The 20,599-nt window shown below is 37.9% G+C and overlaps 2 protein-coding genes across 2 annotated transcripts in view; both read right to left on the bottom strand.

Moving 5' to 3' along the window:
* The window catches only part of LOC106924884 (multiple EGF-like-domains 11), a gene marked incomplete at its 5' end in the record, with an annotated part of 42,460 nt that extends 41,024 nt beyond the window's left edge, over nt 1-1,436 (bottom strand). The window contains 3 exons of the mRNA XM_014998812.2: nt 281-417; nt 961-1,081; nt 1,177-1,436. Of these exons, the coding sequence (XP_014854298.2) occupies nt 281-417; nt 961-1,081; nt 1,177-1,436 (518 nt within the window). The remainder of the gene's footprint in view (nt 1-280; nt 418-960; nt 1,082-1,176) is intronic.
* Nucleotides 1,437-3,656: 2,220 nt separating this feature from the next.
* Nucleotides 3,657-20,599, bottom strand: part of LOC148158657 (multiple epidermal growth factor-like domains protein 11) — a 42,687-nt gene continuing 25,744 nt past the window's right edge. Inside the window, exon 6 of the mRNA XM_088006722.1 lies at nt 3,657-3,725. Within this exon, the coding sequence (XP_087862848.1) occupies nt 3,657-3,725 (69 nt within the window). The remainder of the gene's footprint in view (nt 3,726-20,599) is intronic.

Raw genomic sequence — 20,599 nt, 5'->3', positions numbered from 1 at the left:
AGTAATGGATGTTAATAAATGCTCATTTCTCCTGAGAGAGAGATTTTATAGCGTTACTGTTATCTTTTAAAACAGAAGCCAGATTTATGCCTCATTTGGAAATTAACAATGGGAATAGGTCAGTGAGTGTCTCAAACTCATAGTTTTGCGTCAGATCAAAATATTAATAAACCATGTCATTGTCTGACCCACGTACGGTTTAAAGCATAAGTGAGAAAGTTTGCGCTGAGTAATTCCCAGAACGACAAATGAATGATGTGTTTGGGCATCAGTTGTCTACCTGCGTCCACTGAATCCAGCTGTACACTGGCACTTTCCAGTGACACGGTCGCACAGACCGCCGTTGCGACACGAACAGTCTTTGCTGCAGTTGATGCCGTATTTGCCCAGAGGGCAGGGCTGAGCGCACACCGAACCCTTCAAAGGACAAGACTATGTAAATACCACAGGAGAAACTCTGAACACAAATGTTAATGCCTGAGCCTAAACGGTCAAAGTCTGCAGATATGTAGGCAACCACTACAAATACAATCTGTTTGGTACCCATGGTACATATCAAATTTAAATATAGCATGATCTGGCAAAGAGGTAGTACCTGGTCATAAAAACAGTAATGAAAACACAAATTACAACATTTTCAACATTTATTTTAGGCTTACTAAGGGTGTAGTAATTGTAGCACAATGATGTTGTAAAAGCAATTATTTTTTTATCATGGGATTTTTTTTCCACACTGGAAAAATGTAATTTCCTACAATAAAAGAAGAAACATATTTATGAAGAGTTGTGTAAAAGATTATCATCCAACATAACTTAAAAAAAATGCAAACAAAAAGTTTCCTTTTTTTCTTTTATGAAGAAACACAAAGGCAGTCTTAAACATAAGCCCAATGACATTCAATCATTTTCTTCTCTGAGGGATTTCTCTTTTACTACATTTTTGCTCTTTTTGTGACCTACCGTCCAACCAGCAGGGCAGGAACAGTCTCCGGTAATGTGGTGACATGTTCCTCCATTTTGACAGGGGCAGCGCTGCTCACACTGCGGTCCGTGGCTGCCGGAGGGGCACCGCTCCCCGCAGCTGCCACCACACATGTCAGGCATCAAGTCCCGTAATGTACGCCAATATTTTCACTCAGAAAGCAGCAAAGTAGCAAGTGTGTTTCTGGTACTCACAAAGCTCCTGTGTATCCTGACGCACAGATGCACTCTCCTGTCTCATGGTCACACGTGGCACCATTGAGACACTGGCAGGGCAGCAGACACCCCTTGCCATAGTAACCGTTCTCACACAGGTCCTCGCAACGCCACCCCTGGTACCCATCCGTGCACACACAAGCCCCTGTTATAGGGTTACACTTAGCCCCATTTCGGCACTGGCAACGATTACTGCAGTGAGGTCCCCAGAAGTCACTCTCACAGCCTGTGGGCACACAAATAAAAAGGGATTAAAAAGGTCAGAACATCAAAATAATTTAAAAAATAAGTTATTCTATTTGTTCTTGAAATCACAGTGGTCCTTTAAAAGAAAGAAAAGTAATTAAATTATTCATTAATATTCTCCTCAAAACATTAAATAGCTCATTATAAATAATAAATGTCAAGAAAGAAATCTACTCAACCAGAGTTTTTATTTCAAGTTAAATGTCTGTAATTATATTCTAATGATGACAACTCTTAGTGTGAAAGTCAGGGTTTTATATAAAATGATAAGATCTGTGATATTTGTCAAAGAACTATATGCCTCAATTGCAGCTTAAATTTTACCCATGTGTATTTTAAGGGGCAAATTTGGATTTTTGGAGCCACACCAGTTTCCCTCAAGGCGTGCGCTCAGTGACTGAGCGTCTGTGGGCATGAAGTCAGTAGACACCCAGTTCAGCTTACTGAGGACTTTAATTTATGTTTTAGGCCTCTGTGTTTCACCTCATTTAAACGTGACCAGGCTGCCTTTTGCTTTGCTTTATATGCAGGGGTATTAATTGAAGTCTCAAACTCCAATCCTTAAAACTATAACACTACACTGAAGTTTCTATTGTAGTCCATTGTTTTTTGTTCATTTCTTTAAGAGTGGCAGAAAGAGCAAAGACAACCAGAGAAGCAACAGTTCGAAACGCCTCTCTCCAACCATTCAGTCGCCAAAAGAACAATAAAGCGGTTATTAATTGACATCAAATAAGAAACTGTCAGCTAGTATGCCTAAAAAGAATCAAGTTCTATTCAGGAGGAAATGGTCATAGGGTTAACTGTCTTATAATCAAAATTATATACAAGCAATCTGGATTTATTTTGTTATGTCTGCAAAATTATCACAAAAATGTCCAGAGACAACTTGCCCATTCCTGTGTGTGCTGACTTGCAAAAAGAAAAGTGACTTCAAGGTAAGGCATAAAATAGACCAATAAAGTTTAAACTATGAAATGTTTAAGCGCAGTAAATATTGCCTGAAACACACACAGAATTGGACTGTTGATTGAAACCGAACTGGTTTGTGAATCGTCAATGCACCATATATTAGCACTAGCTCACTGTGACAAAGACACTCTTTGGTCTGGATGTAATGTGTGAGGATAAGTTAGTTAAATATTTACTAATAAAATCAAAATAAGCAGAGATATGAAATAACTTTATTAAAAACCATTGCTTCCATGACAACTTTGCAATTCATCCTCACTGCAAGGGAGTGAACCTATTAAATGTGTCTAGTAGAAACGGTGGTCCTCTTCGAAATCTTAGAAGTCAGGAAATGTTCCATATTATTTAGAGAATAATCACAAAGGCTGCAGTTTTACTAGACATCTTTATTGCTAACATAAGATGCTAGACAATTTAAAATGTAAGTTTCCTAATCATTTGTCTCTGCTTAAAATAGTCAGAAAACTATTTTACAGAGACTGATTTCAGACAGACTCTGCATACCTTCACATCTGCTCCCAATATTAATAAATAATAACTAGCATATGTTCAATGCTATGCTTTTGTCTTATTACAACACGCTTCCTACAGAATTATAGTTCCTGCAGAGTGACTGGAATTGGACAAAATGTGTCCAATTCCTACTGTCGACCTGTTCAGGGTGTATCCCGCCTCTCACCCAATGACTGTTGGAGATTGTCACTGTCCCCCCTATGACCATGCAAGGACAAGACGATGGCTGGAAGACCCATTCCTCTCAAAGCGTTTCGAAAAAAAGAAATCAGCAACAATACTGTGACCAGAGCATCCCTGCTCACTGTCTGACAATGCGGAAAGGTATAGCCAGAATTAAGACCTAGATGAGACCACAGTCGAGTATATGGTCCATGACAACTATGCAAAGTGTCTGCAAGTGTAAGCACCAGTAACCAGCAAAAATTGTCCATCTGCCTGTATAACGATTAAGCTATAATAAGGCGTTATCTAGAGCTCACTGACATTGCCTAATAGTACATGAGGGAATGATGTAAAACAAACTCATTCCACCGGGAACTGGTCTGTTTACAAAAACTCAATAAAATCTATAACTGCAAGCAAACTGCTAATTTTCAAGGTTAAATGACCAACGGCCTCCTTAGTGATGAACAATCAGCTCTGAGATGGGTTTGAGGACAGTTCTCACTCCCACCAGGGTAATTGCTCTTTTGAGAAGCTCTATGATTTACGTGATTGTTCTGGCTTTATGTCTCTCCATCACTAGCCGCATTACCAGCGCTGTATTGCTTCACATAGAAGCCCAGCTTGAGATCCTAACCAGCACAACAGAGAGAGAGGCAAATACTCAATCATCGATTCCCACATCATTGCAGCCTCAGTTGTAAATGTAAAGACACTTCTCCCCCCTCCTCGTATGCTCTCTTTGCCAAAGCTGTGATCAGTCAGAGTAGGAGCCTAATGAACCCTCTTTCATGGAAGGCACTGAAGCCTGTTTTTTCCAGGTACACAGCAGGATGATGATCAACCCTTCCCTGATGCGGACAGGTCCGCTCCGAAGGGGGTCTCTAAACACCGGGCAAGTGCAGTATTACTTCAGCCGGCTGGACAGACTAGAGGCCGCATTACAAGGCTCACACTGATTTTGATCTAATCTGCTCCTGGCCTGCATTTTGCCATGAATGAGCTCCCTGAAGGCTGAGCTGCTGCCACGCAAACGACCCTGGCACATTAAATCTGAGGTGTGTTCGGGCAGTTGTGGTAATGGATGAGCAGCTTAGCTGCAGCTCTGTTTAGCGGTCTATAAGCACTCATCAGTGTTCTCTAAGCACATCAGAAAAATAGGCAGGCCACATAACTAGAGGCATCATAACTAATGTGTTCAACCCAAATCTGAATCACAATAACAGTAAGGGGCATTTTTTATTCTTACATTTACAGTACTTTGCAAAAGTAGATTCTCTATATTTTGTTTCTATTTCAAAAGAGATAAAATAAATTATAGATCAACAAAAGTTAGAAATAATTGTGTAGGAGAAGTAAAATAACACATGTATTTTTGAAACATTTAATAAATAATGATTTGGAACAAGTGGTTTCAGTTTTTTTTTCACACTCTTTACTCCCCATAAATGAAATCCAGTTCAAAAGTCACTTAAACAATGTGCTTCTTACAAACATCTTATTGAAAACAGACGGGTCAAGGATAAGGTTGTTGAGAAGTTTAAAACAAGTTCAGGTTAGAAAATAGTATTCTAAGCATTGACAATCTCATTGACAAGTACTGTGTCATGGTCGATTGTCTGAAAAAGGAAAAAGCGTGGTCCAAATGCAAACCCGTCAAAGCTGACAGGTCAGACACAGGGAGCAGTAATCAGAAAAGCAGTCAAGAGGCCCAGTAACTGTGGTGGAGCCGCAGAGTTCCAATCTCAGCTGTGACGATCTGTGGACAGGGCAGCTGTTAGTCTTCATTCTATGAATTTGGCCTGTAGTGTGTCAAAAGTAAAAGCAATAATAAGAACAGTTTTTTTTTTTTTTTTTTTAAAGAAAATCATTAACTGTGTAGTGTTTGCAGTTTGACACTAGCCATGTGGGGGACAAACCAAATGTAAAAATTAAAACTGAACTAATTGGCCTGTTTGCAAAATTGTATTTGTGGCAGAAAACTAACATTGCACATAAAACACACTCTCCCTATGGGGAACATTAGGTTGGCAGCACCATGCTGTGGGGCTGATTTTCTTTAGTAGAGAGAGGGAAACTGGTCAAAGTTGGTGGGAAGAACAATTGAGCTCTATCTATGGGGCAATCATGCAAGAAACCTAATAGCAAACAACTTGACAGAGTGATGGAGGTCCTAATACAGATGTTTACATGCAAAATGATCACTCTCTTTTTGAACAATGAGGAAAAGCCCATTGTTGGGCAGAGCTTTGGAGACCTCTAACAGGTTAACTGACATACTTGAGTTAGTTGGAGGCACACTTGCCTCCAATTAACTCATGAATGCATTTTAATGTCACAGCTGAAACACACCGCTTTCTGGTGTGACGCGGTTGTAAAGTCAAAATAAATCAGCCAAGACATCAAGAAAAGACTTGTGAAGCTGCATCATCTTTGGGAACAATTTCTAGATCAGGTGCTGTATTACTGTTCCAAAATATATATGCAAGTAATAATTTCACAGTAGAAGCTTCAAAAAAATACTTTAATGCCACAATTTCTTCCCATATAGCCTATTGCTTGACGAGCGGGTCCCAGGCGAGCAACATCATATTACAGCCAACAGAAAGATTTTATAAGTAGACTTTGAAAACTCTGGATAAAAAAAAATCTAACTCATATCATCATTGTAAAATATTAAGTAAGTATAAATTTTTGAGTTGAGATAATATTATCACCTATTCAGATATTATACTTACATACAAAGTGCTTCATTGACTGGGCCCACCACCTTTAAAATTACAATCAAATAGAACCATAAGACCCGCTAGAGGGGATTGCAAAATATCACTCTGGAAATCTCTTTTTGGACATTCATGTTTTAAAAGCCCTTCGCTGTTATGAGGACACCGATGGCTAATACACCGACTAACATTTGGGGTGACAGTCAAGGTGTTAAATTAATATATCTGAATTAACAAATGCCTTATGTTTGTTTCCATGGGTGTGAAATGCTTATTGTAAATGCCAACTTGTTCTACTATAAACCATTTCTTATAATTGATATATTACATTTGTATCAATTGTTTTATTAATTTATCATTAACCTGCCGGTGGACTACAGATAAAAACTAGCCTTAGTGACTGAAACTGGCATATTTACATGGTTGTCTTAATGTACTCACTCAGGATGATTAATATGCAATGTCCCTTATGAAATAAACTGAAATTCAAATAAAGAAATGTTGGGAACGGCTCCGGAGACAGATTCTGTGTTTCTGAAATAAATGTATTTTGGTCCAAAATGTGGAGGCTTGTGCCATTCTAAATGTTGAAGTATGAGGGTGGCAGTATCATGTTGTGGGGCTGTTTTGTTGAAGTTGGAATTGGTACACTTCAGAAAACAGATGGTATAAGGAGAAAAGAATGATGCTTATGTGAAATATACAGTGTCTTGAAAAAATATATAGTAACTACAAAAAAAGTACAAGAAATATATAATGCTGTATAAAATAAATATAGAGTGCTGTATAAAAGTACAAGAAATATGCAGTGCCTTGCCAAAGCAACATCTGTAGACATCAGCCAAGAAATTGGGCACAGATTGGTTATCCAAATGGTCAATAACCCTGAGCAAACAGCCAAAGTGGTTATAAATAATGCATTTTTTAATGACGCATTTTATTCATTAGTGACACCCAAGAAAAAAACAACAACAATATGATAAAACTAAACACAGATGTAGAAAAAGGAAAAACAATGACATTTACAAATGAGATTACAATGAAAACACTAACTTTAACAGGTCTTGAGTTGCATTTTGAAAGAATAGACTCAATATTACAGATATCCGGAGGTAGAGAGTTCCTTAGTTGGGGAGCAGAGTGAGAAAAGGCTCTGCTCTCCCATGGTGCTGAGGTGAACAGAGGGAACAGGGTGGTAGATAGAAGAGGAAGAACGGAGAGATCATGAAAGAGTGGTGATGTACAGGAGATCGGACAAAGTACGGTGGAGAAGTTACGGATGGCTTTGAAGGTATACAGCCGTATTTTAATCTGGATTCTGTATATGACCGGAAGCCAGTGAAGTTGCTTTAAAACTGTGGACATGTGAGATAATGAGAACATAGGGAAAGAGAGGGATGGAGTCAGTTTATACAAAGAAAGAAATATGCAGACCTGGTAATTTTATTGATATGACAGTGAAATGACAGTCTTGTTGAGGATGACACCCAAACTCTTAACCTGAGGGGAAGGAGAAACCAAGGAGTTGTCAATAGACAAATTGAAACAGTTGATTTTGGAAAGCGTGAATTTTGTGTCCAAGAGTAGAAACTCTGTTCCATTAGGAACAGCGTTAAGGGACGCTTAAGGAAGGGGGTGTCATCAACAAAGCAATGGAAACTGATATTGAATTTAAGTAAAATATTGCCACAGGTAACAATGTAGCTAATGAAAAGAAGGGGTCCCAGGATACAACCTTGGGGCACACATGAATCAGCAGGTCTAGAGTGAGATCTAAAGGATTGGAGTTGGATGAAATGAGCATGGCCAGAAATATATGAATGAAAATATAAGTAAAGTGGCTTAAGGACAAAGTCAACGTTTTAGCTCCTGATATTTTCAGACCTAGTGTAGGTTTAGACCTATTTGTCCTCCTATTCTTGTCAGAAGAGGACATATCTACTGAGTCAAATCTATTTTACAATGGAAAATGGGCAGGCATATCAGTTCCCTGATGTGCAAAACTGGTAGAGACACCCAAAGACTTGCTGGTATAATCAGCAAAATGTGTCTTGCTACTTAAGATTGGTAAGTTCAAATACAAAAAAAGAGTCTTCAACTTCACAGACATGCACAACTTTGTGGTGGTCTATTACATGATCCTATCACCATCAAAAAAGACAACAAAGTTTGTGAAAAGGTTTATGAGGGATGCATGTTTTTGTAGGAAACTGGACATCGCAAAAGATACAATACTTAAGAAAAGAGGACAAAAAACTTGATTTTTAATCCTTTGAAGCCTGAACAACATTACCAGTTTGAGCCTTAAACCTTCTTTAGTTTACATCCTGCGGCCTCAGCACACTCCTAGCAAAACCCATTATCTCACCGCCTCTCAACTAAGCAGAGGTTCTCCAACTTTAGCCGGCAGTCTCTCTCTTCCCAGCTCTGACAGCATTTAACTGTGATTAAGGAGTCAGAGTTCATGATGAGCTGCAGGCGGAAACACACAGAGAGAAAGCAAAGAGAGGAAACATCTAGCATAAAAGCTTCACTTTCTAGAGGGCACACCTAAATTGTGTACAGTGATAGGGACCCCTGTGGGTTTGAGGTGTGTGGGCAGGAAATCCCACTCATGTCTGAATCCCGAGAAGTTGCAATCCATCCCATTAAGTGGTCTGACCTAGGTCAGTGTACCTCACCAGAGAAAACACACACCTTACAACCTGGACTATCGGTGTTGATAACAGTCAAAACGTAGATAACCTCACACACAGAGAAAAAGGTCCAATCCCAAGAGGGCGGGCCAAAATCCCCTTGGGTGTAACAAAACAGATCATGATGAGGGCTACAGGCAGGTTGAAGCTTCCAAGGAACCGGCTGAGAGAGCCATCATGGTGGTAGCTGAGCTTTGAAGTGTACTCAAGAGTCTGCATAATCAGTGGCTGGCTGCAACAGGATTAAAACCACAGAGCTTTCAGCAGCCGACTTCCTGAACTTGGCTTCTACGTTCACCACAGTTCTCCATAAGTCTCCACTGCAGAGAGCTGCCATAATCTTTGCAAGGCTAAACTGAAAATTTGTATGCGAGTCAATCTCTTTAAACAGAGAACTTTTCTCCCCATGCTGAGTTTTGTGCTCCAATTTATACAGCTTGATGCAAGACAAAAGAAAACTTCAATTACAGCCCAATCACATTTAGTATAAATGGTGGCCACATGAGGTTGCTGGTAGTGATGGCTGCTTGCTACTTAAACATCTCCAACAGGAAAAAGAAAATCGACGTTACAGGAGCAGGAAAATGTGGCGTACAGCCCAACCTCACTCCCTGTGGCCTGAGTCACTGTCACATAACGCAGTCTGCAGACATTTGAGAGATGACTTAACGAAAGAGAAGAAAGGCACAATGCCTGAGAACCCATTCCTCCACACTTACTTTAGTAGAGCTCATAGCACAGCAAAGTAGCATGACTCACTGTCTTGATTAAATTCCTTCATTTCCCTATGAAAAGAAACAACCGTAAGTTCCAGTTCCGTAAGTGCAAAGTGATTTTCACTTTGCACCTCTATTTTCTATTTTGAAATCAAGCGTCATGGTGGGACATGGTGCCAACAAATTTCAAGATGAAATTGTATAGTACAGAGAAACACTTCATTTGGGCACCTATTTTTAATATGGCAGCTGGTCAGAGGAGATGGGAAGATTAATGACTAAATAGAGTGGAATCTCAGAAAGAAAAAGAAAATAACAAAACACCTTTAGAGCCTGTAAAAGCCTTGATATTTGGGGAGAGATTCACCTTCCAGAAGGATGATGATACATTTGCAACCTTGTAAAGTTTGCAAGGTTGCAAATGTATCAACCTTGCAGTTGCACTGAGGATTGTATCTTTGTGCAACTCAGTTAAGGAGTTATGGGTATGCAGAAAATATCTGAATTTGTAATTAAAAAAATATCTAAGTTATTTTTTTTGGTATGGTATCTTTAGACATCAAAAACAAAATATTACATTCTGTGCTCTAGTTCCCTCAGTTGTATTTGAGTTTCAACTTCCAATACAATTTAGAATTTGACTTGAAGTCTATAGAAGAAAAATCCATACATTTACATAAAAATATAATTATAAAAATGGACAATCAATGAAAATCTAATGAATTCAGGTGTGTCTCATTAGTCTAATGTAGTAAAACAATTCAGCACTGATTCTGCTTTTTGATTGACTGGAATTATGGACCCCACATGAAACAATACATCTTGCAGCAACTGCATGGAGTCTCACCAAACAACTTTCATCTTTTGCGATTTGCACTTGAAAACACACATTTTCTGATGATTTTTTTCCTACTACACATACATTTTGAAATCATGCTTAATGGCTAGACACGGTACCAACAAATCACTACCTAGGATAGCATTATAAAGACACACGCTTCCTTTTTGACACTGTTCTTTTTTTTATTAAAAGCTTTTTCTTGAACAGAACTGAAACAATTTCCCTGCAATTTAAGTGACACAAAACTACCCACTGCTCTGCTTTTTCTAACACTGGAGTTATTCAATAAAAGCCTGACTCACATTAAGCTATTCATCCCACCTTCCTGACTCAATGATGCAGAGAAAAAGAGTGAAAAGCAGACAGGTCTTATTCAGGGTCTAGAGAGAAGGAGATGATTGTTGTGTAAAGTGAGGAGTTTGCACTTAGTGATAGATGTCTCCCAGTATTGTTAAAAACTGAGGCTGTAAAAGCTGCCAATAAGCGAGGAGAAAAGCCACCGTCCCCTTTCTGTTCTGCTGACGTCTGAAAAACAGTTATTTATTAGTCCTCAGAAAAGCAAGTAAAAATTTAAAGATGCATTCACTAGAGTTTGACACACGGGATTCTAAACATGCTGTGGAAAAAAAAAAAGCCCCGCTGCCAATATTCATGTGGGTCATTCTGGTGAATTGGAATAACAACCTGCTACAGCGTCTGCTGATGGGCGTGTCTTCTGTCCTGCCCTAATTCATCTTAGCCGACCGAGGCCCTGTGTGTTCATATTTCCCCGGGGGGAGAAGAGCAGAGCATCAAGCTAACAAAACAACACAGCGACACTATGTACACTTTGCTTCTTTTCCATGTGCTCGCTCCTTACACCACCGTGCAGTTGGCTGAAAACTAACAGCATTTGACGGCTGCTTATTTGGAGACTCAAAACTAATGAGAGACCAATGTAATCCTTTTAGACCTATGCATTACTGATTAAAAGCTCCTGCACAGTTGTTTACCCAGACGAGGATCTGATAATTTGTCTGTGTTCTACTAAGGATGTTAGCTTGAATCGATAAAAGTGCAGCAGGTGCCAGCTAGATCCCTCTACAGGACAGCCCTAACAGGGTTAACAGCTCCGGCGGTTGATCAAGACGTACAGGGCCGGGGTCATCTTGTGCAGCATTCCAAACAAGCACTTAAAAGTGAACATACTTAAAAGGGCGTCCCTCGCTTTTTTAATAAAGTTAGTCACGCTGAGCAGCAATGCAGGCAGGCTGGAAAAAAGATTCTTTGCCTCAGAGCAGTATAAACCAGTCAGTTGTTCAAGAGAACCTCACACGGCTCATGAAATTCTCTGGATCAGCAAATTGTTACACAGCCCACTGCTCCTTCCAATTAATTATTTACCCTTCACCCTGTCCTGCGGAAAACAAAACCCTTGCTCTGTGTGCCACAAGACAAAAGCAATAAAAAGGAATCAGAGCTGAGGTGGGGGCTCATATACCCAAACATACATAAATGATCCAAGAACAAGCATAACAATATGCATCTCAAACTTAAGTAAAAAACAGTCATTGTGACTGGAAGTGCACTGAGAAATCTGATCAGCTTACTGTTTAGAGTCCATTGTGGATAATGTTAAAGAAAACTCAGCTAGCTAGTTTCAGTTGTGTAACAAAAGGTTTGTTTTGGCTATAAATAACAATCAATAAGTGCCAAAGGCAGTTATTTTTTTTTTTACTTGACCTTTTATTTATACAGGGTAAATGTCATTGAGAAAACTAATTCTTATTTTCAAGAGCGACCTGGTCCAACATTGTATAAAACCAAATAAATTCCACACAAAGTGCATACAGTCCCAAAACATATCAGATAATTAATTACAAAGCTATGGTTAAGAAACAAGCCTAATGTAGTAGCCGTTTTCTCAATATTTTTGAAAAAATGATATTTTAATTTTTGTTCTGCTTGGCACTGTGAACTTGTTTTTAATGAATTTCTTCAAAACAAGGTTTGAGTTGAGGATTTTTTGAGAAGATAGTTTCTTAGCAGTACGTATTCACACTTAGCTGTAATATCACAACATTGGTATTTTATTTTGAAGACATCAAAATTAAACCACAATTAGCCTTTTTTTTAAGCAACTATTCAACCAATATTGTCATCGTAGCTAAAATTTTCTTTGGTATTTGATGGGCATGTTTAGTCTGCTATGGTATATAAATATATAAAACGTGGACAGGAAAGACTCAATTTATGCATATGACAACTGAGGCAGGAACACCGCCTGTGCAGCCACGACGAACCGTGCCAGTTTATGCTGAGACCAAAAAGCAAGTCATGTTGAATGTGCGTATGTTTTTTTTGCATGTGCGTGTGTGCGTGTGTGCTGTATGTCGGCACAGACTTTACTATAGGACTGCGTCCCAGTTCGTGACAGCTCCTCCGTCCCACCAAATGCTCTCCAATTTAGGACTTTAGCTAAAGGATGCAAATAAAAATTCAAAAAATGACAGCTGAACCTTATTTACAGTTTCTTCACAATTTCTTATAGATTTTCCACAACTGATGGCAAGTATCTCCCCAAGGAGAGTGGATACTGGAATCAAATCTAAATGTGCACATTTATTCACCCAGTCATTTTATTTTGTTCATTTTCACTCTAACAGATTTGTTTGTTGCAATGTTTTTCTCTTTTGGGGAAACTGGAACCCAATGGTGATTGCATGTAGTTCCCCTGAAAATCCCAGCTCGCAAAATGTTTGTGTGTCTTCAGCAGAAAGCAAAGCTTTATTTCTCTGGTTTAAAAGTATCTACTGTGAACACACTTTCATAATAAATTTTGATTAAATAAAGGTGGGAATTCAGAATAACACTGAGTGAAACAAAGAAAAATATGAAATCAAGATGTGATTGTGTGTGTCCCAATCCTAAGAGCTTCAGGTGTGTTTTCCATCATCAGTAAAATCAAATCACAATCTTTTACCCAGCACTCTGTTTCATTTTGAGAGCAAGCCTGTGAGTGGGAGCTTTTGTTGTTACTTAACTATTCTAAGTGGAGATTTTTTATTTTTTTTGCTAGACTTAATTTGCAGAAGTGGTCCTAAAAAAGAAGTACTAAACAAGAGAAAGTTTCAGCTGTTAAATGTGTATACATGGTAGCAATTAGTGCAACTTTTTATGACTTATGTGGTTACTTCTGTGGTTATCCTGCAGCACAAACACAATCCGATTCTATTTGCTAACACCTCTATATGAAAACAGATTGATTCACGTGTCTTTGAGTATGTAACTGGTCAAATCAGGCTTATGCTTCAGAGGTTTTCAGCCTTTTTATTCCATTTTAGTTTTGCAAATTTATCCAACTTTAGATAGCTATGCACAGTGTTGAGCCATAGAGATAATAGTAGGCTACAAAAGCAGGTTGTGATGGTGCACTCTCAAACCACAAAAATCATCAGCACAGCATGCTGAGCTATACAAACAACATAACAGCCTGCAGCTGTAAGGGCAAACCCTGCTGTGTTGCACATTTAGTATCACAACAGGGAAGCTTTAAATGCAGTGAGTCTCACAAAACTGACCATTATGCACAAATTACTAACACTTATCACTTACACAGGTACGCACTGATTATTGTTATATGATAACATAGTAGTTGTATTTGGTCCCTAACAATTTTACACTTTAATTTTTTTTTGTCACTCCCACATAATTATAAGTAAGGCTTTAAAAAAAAAAAAAAAAAAAGTAAAATGCAAAGGTTCATGTAATTAATGTCTCATTAAAATAGTAATTATTTTTTCAGAGGAAAGAAGAAACTGCTTCACAGATGTTCACTGATGCTCTGTGTGGCATCAGAACATTTAATTTGAACGAAATATTTTCCAAAAACCTTCTAACATAAAATTCTGTGATAGATGACAAATATTTTTTTTTTCTAAAATACATTTTAATTCATTCATTTAGTCAAATAAACCACTGATCAATGATAAAAAAAATATGTTACAAATTTAAAAGCAAGTAGTTTGTTATGTTGCAAAGATAGGTGACCCATTAAGGTGCTTACAAATACTACAGAATTGTGCCAATAAATAAAGAAATGTATGTTTAATTAGAAAATGATTTGAAATGAAAGCTTTGATGTAGATGTAAAGAATTAAGGCACTTTTACCTGAAATGACAGCAAGAAATCAACAATATTCTCTACCTAAAGTTTTATTTGACTTAAATGATAAATTTCCCCCTGGGACCAGCAAACTTTACAAACCATAAGTTATTATGACGTAGATACAAGTCCATCTGTCTTAAGATGTAAAATAAACCTTATTCTTTAAGAAAAATAATTTAGTTTATTGCAAGTTAAGCACATTTTGTATGTTATTACCACTGGAAGAGAGTTTACAAGGGAACAAGATATTTTCTTGAGAAGCCTCTTGATCCTTGAACTCTTCCGTATGGTTGGAATGTAAAAAAAAATGCTTTCTGTAGCAGCACGAAATGCCCAACAACTGACCATGAACAAACTTACAAAGACATGAACACTTCACTACTCAACCTTGTTGTCCTCTTTTGTAAACACACTGTCTGTATTCATAAAAGGAAAGAAATATATTTTTGCTGTTTTGATATAGTTCAAATTCAAAATTATATATATTCTAAAATATATGTATATGTTGATGGATTTTACGTTTTTATCTATGTTATGGAATACTGCCTGTTTAAAAAGGTTTTAAAAAAAACTGTATAATCTAAACACAGCTATCTGTGTAGTTGTGTCAACGCACTATGTTAGCTTCTAAATGCTGAGTCGGAGTTAAGAAGAAATGGGGGAGGAAACCAGATGCTACTAAAATTGCTCAGTTATACATTGCTTTGAATCTGAGAATACACAGTAAAAATGTAAAAAGTCAGCAGGTGTTAAAGTAACACTTTTGAAAGTGTTAAAAGATTGACACCCATTTTTTTGTTAAATTAACATTGGTCTATAATACTGAAATGGGTTTAAGAAAAGATAAACTTTCCATTTCTGTGTATTGTTTTGAATATTTCCCACTGGATTTGATTGATATTGACACCTTGTGGGTCAATTATTTACTTTTTTTAACACCACATTATGTTTTGTGATCAACACTACACTGGTGTTACTTTTAATATATTTTAACACCAGCACCATTGTAAATGTTAATGTGACACTCTGTATTGTTAAATTTAACACCAGCTGATTTGGACACATATAGACACTTTTGGGTGTTAATTCAACACTGGCATTTTTCCTGTGTACCATTTTTATTAACTGTACATTATTTGTTATTGTGTTGTAAACTTTTCTTTATTGCACAGTCTCTTATTTCTTTTATATATCAGTTTTATTTACCTTCTTGTGAATTTGCATACTCCCATCTACTGTCCACCGACAGAATATATAGTGTTTCCCCTACCATGATCCAAGCCCCTCTCCCATTCCACTCCCCCCCAGAAGATCATAACTGTTCCCATTCAATTCATTTTATTAGACTAAATGACATGAGCATTGTCGTGAGCTTTTTCTGTCCCTGCATATCGCTACTCTCAGATTTCTCTTAAGGTTAGGTTTATAGTTGACACATTGACCTGGGCACAAAGATGCGTTTGCCAGTCATACTATTTGTGCCTCTGTGTGTTGGCTTTGAGTGCTGTCGGGGTGCCTGGTCGTGCACCTCAGATTTTTTTGTATTTCAGTGCGGATCTTACCCACCACCTTGCACTCAACCCAGACGACAAACTTGGAAGGTTCTCTTGCAGAGCAGGCACTCTATGAAGGCTCATTTTCGGAGAATACTGCACCAATGTGCAGGTCAAGTGCAAAATCCACATCACTTGCTAGACTTGGGCATGTTTAACTCAAACTTTTAAAAAAAACGTGACTCGACTCAGCAGTTACTCTCCTGCGACAATTAGCAGGAGCAATTCCCTTATTCCTGGTACACAAGCAAAGGCACAAAAAATACAAAGAAGCTCAAGTGTTCTTTTTTCTACGACTGATCTCTCAAATAATGATATATTCAAGCAAGCGGTTTCTCAATAACTGTTAAATATGTTTTATTTGTACTAGTGGTCATTAAATTGACTATATAAATTCTTAAAAGTAGGGGTTTTCTGGCCGATCAGCGATCTTTAAAATGCCTGACCTGCCGATTCCAAATTTGGAAGATACCATTTTTTTTGTGCTAAATATATCAAAAATTTTGCTAATGTGGCAACAGAAGTGTGATTGTTAATTGTGCACATGCAGACATACAAGATAAGATTGGTTTCACATGTAAGTTTCGGTGAGTAGCCATTTGTTTGCTTGTCAGCAGTTATGCCTTACTTTTTTCATTTAGATTTCATTAAGAAGATGGATTGAGGAGTACTCCATATATTTAAAATTAAAGCCTCTTGTAGCCTAAGATCTGAAAAAGTAAAAGAATGACAAGGACCTGTTGTTATTGTTTCTCAGTATAATAAAGCTAGTCAGGATTGAAAGTCAGACTTGGAAAAACAATACTAACTCATGTTGAGACAAAAAAAAGGATCTAGCCATTTAAAAATGCTTTAAGAAAGTGAAATTCAGAAAAATGAAATATATTTGTATTAAAAGTAAAACAAACTAAATAAAACAGGGACACATCTCCTGTAAAGAGTATGGTGTAAATCTCTTTTAAAAAAATAAACAAAGCTAAATAAAGATTTCTGTGATATTTTGCAATTAAAATCATCTAAAACAGGAATTTAAACATAGCATATTGTCAAAGTAGTTACTCATTTTTTAATTACTCTCTCCATTTGTTCTGATTTTTACGCAGCACTTCTGCTGTGGAGAAAACGATGCTTGAAACGAAGCGTTGAGCAACTTGTTTTCTGATATGTCAGTTTGATTATTCTATTAAGCTGTGCGTGCAATGAAACTACAGAAGCTGGAGCCAAATCACCAGAACCTATTGACCGACACAGTTGCATGAATAAAATGCAGTGGACGTTGTTGTTATTTCTTGCTCATACCCTTGACATTTCCCTCGGTGTGTTGTGTATGCAAAACAATGCTTGTCAGTTCTTACAGCAAACCTGGGATTTTGTGTATTTAAGATGTTACAGCAGATGGATACGTCCCTCTATGTAAACACTAAAACATGATTTAGCTTGAAGAAAGCCAATCAGTGGGCCCACTAAATTAATCCCAACAATACAGAAACCCGTATGCACACTGAAACATGAGGATAATTGCTTTTTAATGAACTCACATTATGCAAATGCCCATTATGAAGCCATTAATCTTTGGGAGTGTTTCTACCTGCCTGACCACAACTAATGCCAAAAAAAAAACCTGATGGATAATACACACAAAACATGATAAAATAGAAGAAGCATCTTTTATTTCTTTGCTCTTACTTAATAGCAGACTATGAGCTGAATAAAGCAAATTCATCAGTTGTTCAGCGCATGAAAACTGATGAGGAACAGAGGATGAACATCAGTCATGTTCCTTTGACTGATTTTAACTAACACATGGTTGGTTTAAAAAGTTTACATTTGCAAAAAAGTAGTAAAAAAACTGGAAAGTTACAAAAGCAAAAGACTGCTTCTTCCAAAACAGGATTTTATCATCTTGAAACAAATCAAATCTCAAAACTGTTAATACTTATGGATGCCAATAAGTTTTGAGAAATTTTTACACCATCAATTTTACTCTCAATTTTTTAAAACAAAGTTTTTTATCATTTACATGGACATAGCCACTGATTGGTGTTTGTGGAATAGTGCTGTATGTAAAATGTGTGCGTGACAATCAAATTTATAATGTGAGATATCTGTCAAAAAATATAACTATTATTTTTGAGTACAACAACCCTTAATAGGGTTGGTCAGCTGACCACAGACGGGCCACCCTGCTTTTCCTCTGTATTCAAGAATCAACGCCTCTGAGGAAGCAGATATTTGGCTAAAGTCCATTGATCTTCTGTGCCTTCAGCCTGACCCATCTAGTGTAGGTTATTGAAGAGAATCAATGGGCATCAATGGTGCACAGCCCCTCAGTGTTCCCAGTATGTCTTTGTCTTCAATCACACAGCTGTTTTGTCTCGTCGACTTGCCATCTGTAAACCCAGCTCAGGGCACGATGTTAGTCATTCCTAAAGCTATTATTTTGGTGTCACAGCCCCACTGTCACAAGAAAACTCATTGGAATAACAGTGATGAGTTGATTTAAACCACCCCACCACCTCATTCCCTCAGGAAATCTCACAGAGAGCCCAACTTGGATACAAACCATCCCTTTAAAGGACGTTCGTGTCTGAGGCCTTATTTATTTCTTCACTTGTTTGCAGGTTTTTCTGTTAGGTTCACTAACTTTGGAAGTCCTATCAAAGTACTGCAATTGGTTTTTCATTTGAAGTTTTTTGCTGATTATACTCAAATATTCAGGCTTACGATAACGAGAGGGAAGTGAGTATGATCTACATTTTAGCACTGGATCCTGTGAAATATTTCAATTTTGCGAAAAACAGAAGTAACCCACATATTGCATTATATTCAGGAGGGGGGGAAGGGGAGTAGCAGCTCTGGGTGGATAAAACGCTGGTGCAGTGTGAAGGGACAGAAACAAGAAAACATCTCTTGCAGTCTTTGATTAACATGGGGAAAAACTGTAGATTAAGAGGTTTTGTTTTTCATCATCTCTCCAGGACAATACAGACCACTGGGAGATTTCTCCCCCTGCCAAAAAAAAAAAAGAAAAAAAAAAGATGGGCATGAAGCAGAGAAGAAAAGCGGAAATCCAGGAGTTCTTCTCAAATGAAGTGCTGGCTCCGAGAGCGGAGTTATTATCCCAGTCTCTGAAACTCGCGAGGCACATGAATTATTCTCCCCGATTTTCAAAGTCAAAGTGGAGTAGAAAGTATACAACAGCAACTTAGGGTGGATTGTGGGTGAGCAAGTGGGAGAAAGGCAGAGAGAGATGCCATGCTTATATTTAAGAGGCAGCTAAGACATGAATCAATCTTAGAAAAGCAGGGTCAGCAAAGGTCATGAATGCGTCATTTCAGTCCACACGACATTAACTTTTAAAATATCTAAAATTAGACAGATTTAATCATCGGTCACTTTTGATTAAAGAGGACAAACAAAGGGGGGTGACGGTGGTGGTGGGGGGAATCTTTTAAAAACCTTATTTAAGAGTCAGTGAAAGGACTACTGATATTGATCCACAGACCTTAACCCTCTTTTTGTTCTGTTGTGGAGGGCAATTTTGTCATTCATGCTACCCGATGCCTGCAAACTGAAATGGGAGTGAGACCTAGAATCATAATATGTGGCCATGTTTAAAGTGTAAGGCTGTAAAAATCACACTGTGTCACGTTTTCATGCAAATTCAATTTCTCAGGGGGTACTCATTGCTTTGAGGATGCGAGTGCCTGAACCAGTAAGTCAGCATTTTCTGTCTTTCATCCATCAAAACTCAATTGAAAGGTATTAATGAAGCACATTGCCACAGGACATGATGAACTTGTACAGGTTTGCCATCCCGCTCACATTTAATTTTAAATTAGGTGAAGACACAGACTTTTTTTTTCCCTGTTTTTTATTTCACCTTTATAATTAATTTGTGATCATGTTCTGGAGGACACAGATTGAATCTTAAAAAATTAATCTCTCTCCAACGATTACATTTGCACTAAAACTTCCTTTGTTCCTTATCATCCAGATGCCTTTTTTGTCAGTGTTTAGATCTTTAGCTATATCTCCGTCTCCCTCTTACTATTGGTCAGATATGCGATAGTGTCTCTGTGTTTTGTCCTTTTCTTTTTCCTCTTTGGTAAAAGTCACCATTTTAATTGAATTTCTTGGCTTTTAATGGCTGTGTTACTCCAATCGGAGATGAGGAGCGTTGTTTATCTAAAGTCAGGCGGAATTAGCTGAAAGTATTTGTGTAAATGTTAATGTAGAAAGTATTCTGAGAAATCAAAACTTGGGCTTTTCTAAATAAACTAGTCGAATCTGCTTATATCAATCCACTAACACGACTAGGGCGAACCATTCCTGGAAATACACTGCGACAATCTCGTTCTACAACAGCTTATTGGAATTATTTGCAGAGGTCTGTGACTTTCTAAAATAATAATTACATGATTTGCTCCATTCCATCTTCGTAGAATTAGTGTTTTTACTTTACAAGCGTGCACACCCTATAAGTTATACCAGTCACAAACTGTGGTGACAAAGGGCTGCAGTAAAAGTAAGTAAGGTGAAGAAAACCCGAGTATCTTACTCAAACATCATGCAATATAACCTTCTGAGAGGGTGGCATGACTGCAGGCAAGGCAGAACAAAGTAGAATGCAAACTACAACCCCAAATACCCCAGGGCCTGGAGGCAAATTTGATTAAAAGTTTGTTTTTCTTCACTCTCAACAAACAGAGGAGCTCGTCGATGCGGCACTGACAGTTAATTGGACTTGGCAGGGCCACGAGTTCATTCGTCAGCATTGTGTGGGGCTTGCCTGGGAGGAGCAGGACAATCGATGTCCCCGAGGACGGC

Source organism: Poecilia mexicana, unplaced genomic scaffold, assembly GCF_051168715.1.
Source record: "Poecilia mexicana isolate PSO_F unplaced genomic scaffold, ASM5116871v1 scaffold_6, whole genome shotgun sequence".
In the NCBI taxonomy this organism is placed as follows: Eukaryota; Metazoa; Chordata; class Actinopteri; order Cyprinodontiformes; family Poeciliidae; genus Poecilia; species Poecilia mexicana.
The sequence above is the reverse complement of the archived record's forward strand: the minus strand, read 5'-3'. Positions and strand labels throughout refer to the sequence as shown.